Genomic DNA, 12,103 nt, shown 5'->3' with positions numbered 1-12,103 from the left:
GAAATGTGACATAAAAGAAGACCCTTTCATCATACATGTGGGTGTCTTCGCGTCTCACATAACAACATGAAATAGCCACTTATTTTTACAGACTTTATAGTGTTCCACTTTTAGAGGCACTTATGAATTGCACGGTTAAGAAATTCACTTTCCTACGTATGCAGCTGCACTGCTGCAAGTTTCACAGCATATTAATAGATATATGAAGAGTTAATTAACTAATCACATAATCTCACAGCCACCTAATCGTTTCGAAACGGGGAGCAACAGGAATTCATGCCACATCCTTCATTAATTCATGCGTCTAATCATCATACATGACTTCAGCATGTGTTTGCCCTTTTTATAAAGTGTTTCTGATTTGAGTACAAACGGTCTTTGACTTGTGCCACTGCGGTGTGAATACTGATGAGAGGCCACAGTAAGAGCACAAACGCGCCTGTAACAGATGGAGAGCAGCCAGAAACGACGCGAGACAGTGGGTGGAAAATTGTGCAATCCCTGGAAATTGAGCAGAAATCGAGCAGCAAAGCACGGCTGCTCCCGTGGCCCGTGAGCCATGCAGCCACAGAGGACCGGGGGGCCACCGCAGACAAAAAGCCCAACAGCCTGGCTACAGGGGGAGATCGGCCTCTCACACCACTTTCCTGTCTGGAGCTGCGGGTGTGAGTCAAGGATTGTTCGGAGGACGTCACCAAAGCACCCTAATTGATAGCCTGTGAACGAGGTCACTCTGTATTTTTATTTTTTTTCTCCTCCTCTGTCCTGAATCTGAAACAAGCAGACGAGCAGAGGAAGGAAGGAACAAGGGAGGAAGACGCAGCACACTAACCTTTAATATGTGAGAAGGAAAATGGCTGCGCCCCAGCTCTATCGCTACAATTTTCTCTTTTCATTGAGGAAAGTACTATTTCATTCATGCCATTTCCGTTCATTCATCAGCTGGGGCCAGCCTAGACTCACAGTGCCATCTCCACACCAACATTCTTATCAATGGAAGTGACGTCAGCACAGCCTGCAGCTGGGGGGTGGCGGTGGGGGGGATCACGTGGTCCAATGAGGGTATATACAACAAAGTTGCGCTGACCGTGGTGCTGAAAACATTCACTCAATTGTACATTAGCGCCAGCGCTGCTGCCATACAAACATACAAACCTCACAACTGAATAAAGAACCGCAAGTTTTTTTTTTTCTTCCACCCTTGATGTTGGTCACAGGCTGAAGAGAGAGAGAGAGAGAGGGGGAAAATAGAAATTTTCTCAGGTGATCCACTATTCATGAAATAATCTTGGCTTTACCAGTGCGTTGTGAGTTTCACCACTTCCCCACCCCCCAGTGGGACTCCAGGTAAGTGGAACGAAATCTAATTTTCTATCATTCTCGAGCCAGACTTATCAGACAGGACGTTTTCCGACTGTTTATTTATTTAATTATTATTAGATTATGCTTTTTTTTCTTTTTTTTCACGTGGAAAAAAAAAAGAAGAACTGTGTTTGTTTTATGGTCGCAGGGTGTGAAAGAATTCCTTTTAATATCGCAACTTTATCGGTAGAATTAATCTTTTTTTTTTTTTTGCTGCAGCTGTGCGACTGTTGGGTGTCTAACTGTAAAGTAGACACGACCTGTGACTGTTTCCATATGAATGTTGTTTTTATTGTTATTATTAATCGAGTAAAAATATATTATTTTGTTAAACTCAAATAATTATTTGCTAAATTGAGAAATTTTTTAACAAATTTCTCCTGGATGCATTAATGTGTGTAATAATGGCAGTTAAACAGTGGAATTAAACCTGTTGTCTTTATTTTGAAAGGACGATTAGATAAGGGAATTTAAAGATAATCATCTCATAATAAATATTTCTTTACAGCTGCCTCTCAGAAGAAGCCCCGGTAAAAATTTTCGCTCGTTTTTTTTATTTATTTATTTTTTTTTACCTGAAAAAAATCGTGTAAATTTGTAGGATTCAAAAATCAAATTGAAAAAAAAAAAAAAGAGCCTGTAAAAATTTAATTGATTTAGAGATATGCCTGAGAGGCCAGTTGTCTAAATAAGTCAGTTTGTTTCGTTTCCCATTTCGCTGATTCAGTTCATAAAACTGGAAATAATTAAAATTTGGGCTGCGCTGCCAAAATTTGCTCTTGTCTGCATTCCACCACTGCCACCGAGGAGAAAACATGCTCACACCACACAAGGACACAACGCCGCGTATTCCTTACTGACTGCTCTCTCCTTCCCATGTGCAGAAAAAAAAAAATAATAATAATAACATTCATCGCCTAAAAATGCAATATCCAGCTCGCTCACAATTTGGATGGACCGCTCAGGAACCGCAGGGTTAAATAACTCAGCCGTGGCCAGCAGCTTTACGCATGACTTCCCCGTGCGTGCCGCCTTTATATCAGAGTCCTGGTCACATCGCTTTGACGCGTGGAATACCAAAATCACAGCTAATACGGAGACAGAGACAGAGTTGGGATCGTTGTTTATTTTATTTTATTTTCAAAGACATATTTGCTTAAAATGGAAGGTGCGCGCGTTCCGGTTGGGCTGGCATGGTGGAAGAGGTGAGCCATTTTTAATAAGCCAGAAATTAGTTGGCGTGCGTTTCTTTTATCTTTTATCGAATAAATATCGCGACCTGACATAACGCACTGGAACACGGGTTACTCTCAATTATTTGATCCGCGCCGTGTGAAGGCGGTGTCCAAAAAAAAAAAAAAAAAATGGCCAGTGTTTGTGGTCGAAGCGCAATTTCTTTATGCAAATGACTGCTGTCTCCTAAAAGACACGGGCAGTTTACGCACTGAATCGAACGAATCGCGGCTGTTTTCTACGGTCAGATCAGAGCTTCGTCTCCACGTTTAATGTGATACAACGACCAAAAAAATGAGAGGTAATGCGAGATATTTGAAAGTAGAGTAGAATTTTGATCAAAAATATTCAGAAAAAAAGAGAGAGCATGCAGCTTTAGTCTGTTGCATTTGGCACGTCCCATTATGCTGCTTGGTCCGCTTGTGCAATTAAACGAAATCTGCCCACAGTGTTAACTGGTTGAGTGTGCCATCTTCATGGTGGACATATATATTGTTTTAAAATAGAAACATGTAATCTGAATCATATTTTAGTTTTGCCTGTGTGCTCAAACACTTAATAAATATGTCTTACCACTCATCCTACATTTTAAACTGGCCTTTTCACATGATGTGTTCTGTCTAAATAATCCTCATATGCTCATGTTGACGCTGAAACCCCGCATTAAATCAAATTCCAGAGCAAAAACTTGAACAAATGATATGTGAATCACTTCTCATGTGTCCTCTGTCCTTCTCTCTCCCTGCCTTCTTTTCTTCTTCTTCAGGTGCTTAACCTCCCTCCTGCCGGTTCTGCATGGTCATGACCTGTCATCACGCCCTTTCCACAGCCCACCTCATCCTATTGGTCCTGCTCATTGTCACTCCGCAACTAGCTGGCACCGCCCCTGTGCGGGGTGAGGGAGGGGAGGGAGGGGTGGAGGGGCGCACCCGGACAGACCATAAAGAAGACAGCCTTGCCCCCTTTCTCTCGCCCCCGCCCCAGAGTCCCTCCAGCCCTGAAAACACGTCGCTAGACCGGGGTCGGGGCCCGGGTCAAGATAGCCAATTAGATAAAGTGACGGACCCTGTGCAGGTGCTCGCCGTTCTTTTGGAGGCCCTGGACCACCCGGGGGACAGTGAAATCCAGGCGAGCAGGAACAGAGACTGGGGAGGGGATCAGAGTCAGGAGCTGCCCTCCACTGAAGGCTCGGAGGGTGGTGAGATAAGGAGAACAGAGCAGACAGGGGGAGAGAGGGGACTGGAGGAGGAGAAGGAGGGGCGAGAGGCTGATAAGGCTATTGAGCAGCTAATTGTAGCCCATTTGACAGCTGCTCAGGGGGATGACTTGAAGGGAAGGGAGGAGGAGGAGGATAAAAATACAAGGTCAGAGGAGGATCAAGGGTGGTCCGTGAAGGACGTGGGACCTGGTAGTTTGAGTGAGGACGGAGGAAAGGAAGAAGAAGACAGGCAGGATGAGGGGAATGATTTAGAAAGTTTCTCAGACAATGTCAGACCAGGTTCCGCCTCACAGGTAGACGATCCTTCTCTGCAGCGCAAAATAAGAGGCTACTTCCAAAACATTGACTTGGGTCTCCAAGATAATGAGATCCTGCCTCCTCTGAAGGGCTACAAGGCGTACAACACCCAGCTGGCACGAGCTGGAAAGAAGCAGCACTGGCAGGAGAACCAGTCCAGCAACAAACCCCTCAAGGGGGGCAACTTCATGGATGACTTCGAGGATGAAGGAGAGGAGCTGGAGGAGGAGGTTGAGGAAGAAGAGGAGAGCCTCTCCCACATGGAAGAGGAGGCGAGAGCCCGTGCAGAGAAACAGGAGGTGCTCCGGCAGCAGGAGGAGGCGGAGCGAGCCAGAGAGGAAGAGCAGAGGCTGGCAGACATCGCCTCTGACATGCTGCTGCAGTACATGGGGCGGAAGCAGCAGTCTTACATGAAGCCCCGGCAGAAAAGCAGCATGGGGGCCGCCGGCAACACCGCCGAGGACAAGCGCTCAGAGGAGGTCCTCCCTGACGAAGACGACCTGGACCAGCAAATGATTGACAGGCTTATTGAAATCAGCAGCAAGCTGCACCTGCCTGCTGATGATGTGATTGAGATCATTAGTGATGTGGAGGAGAAGAAGAAGAAAAGGAAAGAACTGCAACAGCTGCCAATCAACAATAACCCCGTTGTCCCGCGCTTCAGGCCTCTGGTACCTCCACCTCTGGCTGCCCCGCCTATGTACCACTACACAGCCTCAAAAAATCCCAAGAAAGCCCCTTATAGGTACAACAAGTCCAACAAGAAGTGGCACAAGGACAAAGTCAAGTCATACAAGCAGGACTATTGGTATAAGCCTCAGAAGCAGCTTGACTACTGGTATAAACCCCAGAAACAGTTTTTAGCCTTCCCCTCCTATCCATACTACCAAAAGCCATATCGCGCCTACTACCCTGTTTATTTCCCATATCCCAAACAACAGTATTATGGCAAGCCCTCCCCTTCTAGAGACCAGCCCTTCGGCCCCCAGGAACTTGACCTCCAGGCCCCAAGGCGCAGGCACCGGGCCGGGGGTAAGAACCGTGGACAGGGCTGGAGGCAGCAGCCACCACCGCGCCTGCCTCTCACCCCTTATATCTCTAACTATATCCTTCCTCACCCACGGACCTACCAACCCCTGCCCCCTCCCAAACCAATAACCACGCCCAGGAGAGGCAGGCGACCCCCGTACTACTATCCACAAGTCACACCAGGAGATGACTATGAGGAAGACGGGCTGGTGCCTCAGCTGGACAGCGAGGAGGAGCTGGAAAACTTTATCGAGAGGATCTACATGAAGCGCAGAATGTATTGAGAGACTTTTTTGGACACTGTCAGATCTGAGGGACTGACGGAGGTGGGATAGATATACAGTAGCTGGAGAAAAGCTAAAAACAAGAGGTGAAAAAAAAAGACTCAGTTGTGTTTTGAGCCAGATGGAAATTTGAGGTTCGAGAAGTATAAAGTGAGATTTATGTTGATTTAATCACTGTATTTCTTTTGTTGATTTTCTCAGTCAGGGAGAGGAGGAAGAGGTCCCAGTTGAAGCTCCCTGTAACCATGTTCAGCCTCTTGCTCAGTTTACATTTTGAAACAGAACATACCATGGTGTATGTCTGCCTCCATTCAGGTCAATCTCTGATGCTCTTATATTTCAGAGATTTATTGAGGACACGCACACACATACACAAACAGACGCACACATGTACATCGACACACCCTCACAAGCAGATGTGCCCATTGTAAGACAACCATGTTTACAGCATCACTTTGTATGTTTTGTTTTATATTCTGTATGTCATATTACAAAACTAGTTCAATGACTTCTGAGCTAATATAAAAAAAAAAAACCTGCTGTTGTCAAATGTTGACAGTATATTTTTGTTGTATTTGATGTGTGGACTTGCCTTTCTTATTCCCGATTGGATCGATTTTAAACAGCTGCGATTTGCAAAAGGTGCCAAATACACACATTTCAGTTTTTCAAACTCTAGATTCAGATTTTGCCTTACAAGCACCATGGTTCTATAAGGGAAATATCATATTGCATAATTCTACCATCGCAACCGGTCCCAATGTAGAAACCCTGTGGACTCCAAAAGCACAAACTTAAACACTAAACACTTCCAACGTGGTGGACTAAGGGTTTTCAATCATTTTGGGACGCAGAAGTTATCGTGTCAACACATTTACGGCAGATCCACCATAATAAGTATCACCGCCACCATACGGCACTCCTTCATGTTTTTTCTTAATGTTCACGTCCAACTCAAACACCTTTTTCCACACTCGGTTGTTTCGCCATTCTTCTTGCATCCTACCAAGTATCTCCAGTTTTCCTTTCTTTCAAAAGAAAAAAAAAATACTTGAAATCACACTATCTGTTCTGCAGCCTTTGAAATACAGATTTCCACCAAGAGGCTCCTAATGTTTTGTTCATTTCCAGACAACATTCATTGAAGAGTTTCAGGCTGGGGAGTCAGGGATTGTGCTTAAAACGTTAAATGCACGTCTTTCTACTTGCATCTTAAAAAATGAACAAAAAAAAGAACAAAAAAAAGAGAAAAAATAAAACAGTATGGAGAATTCAAAATGGTTGTTTTCTCTGAATAAACTGTGAACATAAAAAAAAAAGAAATCTCAAAGGAGGAGGGCCACTGTGTCCACAGTGAAGCCATCTGTCTTGTAAAAGGAGAGTGTTGTTGTTGATGTCACCTTTAGCATTGTAAGATGTACAGTGTGAAATAAATATGCCCGTGCAATGTGTAAATAACAGCATGATGATTACTAGTTTTGCTATATGATAAAAAATAAAAGCAATTATTTTATTAAAGTTCAGTTTTTTAATGGCTTTTTGGAGAGTGCTATGTTGCATCTGTAAGGCAGCGGACGTAGCGAGAACATTTGGTTCTTGAGTCGCGAAACGAACGCGCAAAAAAGAGGAGGACAATCAGTCAAAGCGTAGAGGCAGCACGACTCATATATGACACAGTCACATCAGTATGGAGACAAGTAAAGAGGAAAAAAAAAACCTATAGAGGGACTTTATTATATTCATAAACAATCAAGGCGACGAGCAAAGAACACGGCAAGAATGGGAATGGAAAGGGGAGGAATAACTGAAGAATGGAAAAATTCAGAAGGAGGGAGGGAAGTGGTAACTGCAGTGATTGATGAGTCACATGATTGGTGGATGAGTCATCCATCTGTACACTTTACTGCGCAGGACCACACACTCACACACACACACATACATATACACACACACACACACACACACACACACACCCGTGCATGCACATTCTCTTTGAGCTCTATAGTAATTTAGCTGCTGGCATTCAAGATAAAGATTGAGTCATGTTCATTTCTTCCTCGAGCCTGCCAATCGGCCGGGGGAAAGGTGTTTGGTAGATAGGTTTTTGCCATATCTTGTTTCCACACTTCCCCCTCACGCTCGCATCACACGGGCAACATGTGCCTTCTGCTAGAATTTCCTTGAAGTGCTTCTGGTCGCCGCTTGTTTGGCATCAAAACCAACTTCGTGCATGCTGCCACCGGCACAAACACAGACAGTGATTAGCGGGCTGCCAGTGTGGTCTAATCACATGTTATCTTCGCGGCCTGCCCCTCGCTTGATTGGTCTGGTACCTTCCGTTGCTCCATATTGACTAATTGATTGATTCTTGGACCACGTTATGGATTCAGATTCAGCTTGTGCCATCTGTAAATAACTACTGTGGATATTCATTGCCTGCCTGAAACGATGGCTTTCAAGATTTCCAGTCATTTCATTATGCAACCAGTTTCTATAGGATGACAAAAGCAGCGTGACTTAAAGTATGCTGTTGTTGGCGGGAAAAGGCAAAAGAATCAAGTAGCTAGTGTCAGCTGGTTCTTTCATCTTGTTTCCCCCTTTACTTGTTGTAGGAAATACGAATGTGTCGAATAAAACAGACAATCAGCTTATTATTTCAGATACTACCTGGGTAGAGAGTGAATGTCGACAGGGTAGCGTGGCTAGCAGGCCTAATCTAATTCAACACAAGTTATGAACTCAACAGAAATATTTATTTGTTAGCCGCTGGTTGCCCTTATGTTACATAGCCAAGATGGAGACTATGTGTGTCTATCATTTCGCACTCAGCTCCTGGACCTTTGTGAGTTGCACCATCCAGGTACACACAGTGCCCTGTGGGACGCCATACTCATACTGTATATGATGTCTGAGGGACTTTCTTCTCTCGTTCAGAAGACTTCACAGGACGCGGCCAGTCACGTCTGGTCTGATAATACATGAGGTCAAAGCGCAGAATGTACCTCCTGAAAAGGAAGCTTTCACAAAGTCCTTCTTCACACCTTGTTGCCAAGCAGTGGACAAAAAGAGCATTGTTGCGTCGCTGCTATTTAAATTCCCACATTCATTTTTCTGTGACATACCAGACAATTGAGATTTAAATTCTCCCCGCAAAATAGGACAATTATGTGTCAGGCCTTAGATCACATTACGTCCTTATAGTAATCATTTTTATTTTTGCCTGGTGGGTGCGCTATAATTAAAATGCAATTTTAATTTTTCAAAAGGCTCCGACTCTCGCAGGCACGGAAATTGGTTTACATCCAGCTCCTGGCACAGAAGAGCCTGACAGAACAACAATTCATCAGCCGTGGCCTCCGAGAAGCCCATTTAAACCAGCAGAAATGTGAGGAAAAATGTCAGTAGAATACGCGGGACTTCGGTTCAACCTTTATCTTGAAATGCCAGCAGGATATCAGCTAAACAGAATTTATTATATACGTATGTAACATGGGGGGTTTATACTGTACAGATGTTACAGATACAGATATTTACATTGGAAGTAAAATGACCAACACTGGCAATATTTCTGGTTCTCCAACAGATGTGTTCACTCATCCATTACACGCCATGAATATGACATGAAATGGAACCAAACCACCATTACAAACTCTGACTAAATGGACCATGTTAGGTTGCATGGCAACTAACATTATCTCGTTTGCTTTTTTTGATCGGCAAGTGGTGTATTTTTACATCATGAGTCCTGTTTGGCAGGTGTTTCCACTTTTCTCAACTCTTATTCTTTTTTTGGACACACTGGCGCCGTGTTGCTTGGCTGGAATAATTACATTAATATTACTTGCTGGTTGCTTAAAACATCCCTGCTCTTCTTCATCTTCGGCGTTTTGCATGTGTTAATGTAAATTTGAGCCCGTTTGAACACAGGATGAGTTTGCCTTTTGAAGCTCTGTTAGCTGCCTCACGCTGCTTTGAAAACCGCCAAATAGCCGATTTTCACACTTCCTTTTGTAGCTGAGAAATGCCGCTAATTGGTGTTTAGCCTGCAACATGACCCCTCTTTGTTGCAGTGTATCTGTGATTAAAGTGACTGCAGCGTTAAAGATCACCAACGCGTGGCAGGATGCTTCTTTTGACCCCGGGATCTGTGACTCATATATTTGCCTTACGGAAAATCCGTACAGCACTGCAGTACGAAGGTGGGGTGGTGAACCAGTGAAATATTACAATAGGCACAATGGAGATATCTCCCTGCCACCCTCTGCACCTTCTACGGGTGTTAAATCCCAGGCAGTTGCTGACCATCTCTCTCTCCTCATGTGTCCCTTTTACAGATCTTGGTTCTTGGCCCCTGTCATTGCAGACCCATGGAGCATTTGGACTCCTGCTTTGCTCACAAAACCCTGACATCCAACTTCTACAAGGTAGATGCCATCTTTCCAGCCAGCTTAGCTCTCAAATCTGTTTATTTGGGACATTTCCTTTTGTGGGCTGCAGTCACGCCTTCTTTCCAGAGGATCATAAGCCTGATGACGAGGAACCTTTTTCCGGCTGCAGACCTCATTACGATGACGCCAGACAGCAGCTGTTACTATCCGTCTCGAGAAGTCCAACTTCTTTCCAAGGACGGCCAGCATCCTCCAAGCTTTGGAGTGTGTTGCCTTACTTTTGCGCGGGTATTTGTGTGGTGCTGACTGGGTTGGTGTTTGCCGTGACCCCACATCTCTCCAGGACCTCAGTCAGCTTCACCGGGGGCACCAGTGGCACCTTTCATCCTTGTAAGATGAAAGCGCTGGTTGCTTGTCTTGATATTACCACAAATCAGGCATCCCACGTCATTATCAGAGGGTGTCATAAGCTGACCTTATCAGAAAGCTTACTGGTTTATGGACCTCAACCTCCAAAGCTGAATCATGTATTTAAAGTGGCATCTTATAGGGTCACTGGGGGTATTGGGATACTGTCCTTACAGGAAGTGTCCGTAACATTGTCCAGAACTATGGCCTGATTCGTTGCTTTTGACTGTTTAAGCTGGTGCAACCAGTTTATAGTGACCACAACACTGTTGCAACCTGGAGACGGCATGATCTGCTCCACCTCCCGGTCTCAAAGAGCTTTTCAAATTAAATCTGACTCCTGTCATTGACTCATTCCTCTCTGTGCTTGTTGATTTGTCTGTTAAACTGCCATTGTTGAACATAATATGCTCCATCAACCATGCTTTCACCAGCCATTAGGACAACAGAGGCAGAGCTGCCAAGGCCTCTCCCATGAAACTGCATCCTTTGTTTATGATTCTCTGCAACCCTTGTCGTTTTGCTCACTCCTTTCATCTCTTCTGCGTCTTTCTTTGTTCAGCTCCCTACCCTCATTCCCATTTTCTCAATTTTTTTTCCTTCAATTATCCACACCCCCCCTTCTCCCTAATGCTACCTAACACCCAATTTTCCTCTCCTTTTCTTCTTTATCCTCTCTCCATTTCTTGTTTTGTATGCAAGCCCCAAGGGAGAGAAATGGGTGAAAAGCACTCTCTCTGCACCACTGTCACAAAAGACTGGTGAGTCATCTCCACTTATGTTCCTGTCTCCCTCCTCCCACAAAAAAAAGAACAACAAAAAAAACACACGCGCGCGCACACACATATACGGGAAAAAACACTCAAATTACCTGCTGTGCACTTACAGGAAGACACGTACAGATGCGCACGCGTCAGCGCCGGCACACAAGAAACGCACGCCTTTTGAGACACAGGCGTCCACACATGCATTCCACAGCTCCACCAAACCGCCCTGAAATTGAAGCCCAAGTCACATCACCGTTGTTAATAAGTGTGGTTCAAAGCGGTGCCTGTCATGTCGTGAGGGATGACATTTTGAGTTTGACGGTGGAGATATCAACTTGCAGCAGAAACAGGAAGCTAAAAGGAGAGATGCTCGTGGAAGACATAAAAATGAAAGAACACACGTAGGGTAAAATGGACACAAGAGAGAGAGATTCCCAAGGCTAGTATTGTGGTTTTGGTCTCGCTTGTACTCCGATGGGTCTATTAGCCACAGAGAAAATGCTCTTCCTCCATCTACTGGAGAAAATAGTGACTTACAATGCAGTCATAGTGCTGCTGAGCACACAAGTTATCTATCTATCTATCTATCTATCTGTCTGTCTGTCTGTCTGTCTGTCTATCTATCTATCTATCTGTAATATGATAATATACTGTGTTTTGTACATTAAACTAATAGTAACTATCTGTTGCTAGTTACAAATGAACTTTTGTTGATTAAAAGTGGCATAAAAAAGTACAGCTTTTCCCTTTAGGATGTAAAAGAGGAGCAGAAAGTGTGTGGAAAACCAAAGATCAGACAGTCATGGAGTCATTCAATGTAAAGTGTCATTTTTTTCTGCCCACTAGTGTAGTGCAAATGAACCGGGGGACGAGATGTACGATTCACATGCTCACGTCGACTCCACCACATAGACACCAGAGCCCTCACCTGTTTACTCTTTACAGCAACCTGCTTGTGAGCTATTCAGACGCATCAAATATTGAAAGCCCGGAGTTTCCGTTTCACACACGGCGAGGGAGGGAAGAGAGCAGAGAGGCAGACAGAGGTGGGGACGAACAGGCAAGAGAAAGAGGGGGGAAACAGTCAAAGAACGGCGGGATTGAGAAGAAATAACA

The 12,103-nt window shown here is 44.5% G+C and overlaps 1 protein-coding gene across 1 annotated transcript; it reads left to right on the top strand.

The window, feature by feature from the left end:
- Window positions 1–3,390: 3,390 nt before the first annotated feature.
- On the top strand, window positions 3,391–5,424 carry LOC311502838 (uncharacterized protein; the record flags this gene model as incomplete). The annotated part of the gene is made up of 1 exon (XM_084565242.1): window positions 3,391–5,424. The coding sequence occupies one exon, from the start codon at window positions 3,391–3,393 to the stop codon at window positions 5,422–5,424; it is 2,034 nt and encodes a 677-aa protein (XP_084421368.1).
- Between the last annotated feature and the right edge of the window lie 6,679 nt (window positions 5,425–12,103).

This window comes from Chelon labrosus, assembly GCF_963514085.1.
Source record: "Chelon labrosus genome assembly, chromosome: 17".
In the NCBI taxonomy this organism is placed as follows: domain Eukaryota; kingdom Metazoa; phylum Chordata; class Actinopteri; order Mugiliformes; family Mugilidae; genus Chelon; species Chelon labrosus.
The sequence above is the reverse complement of the archived record's forward strand: the minus strand, read 5'-3'. Positions and strand labels throughout refer to the sequence as shown.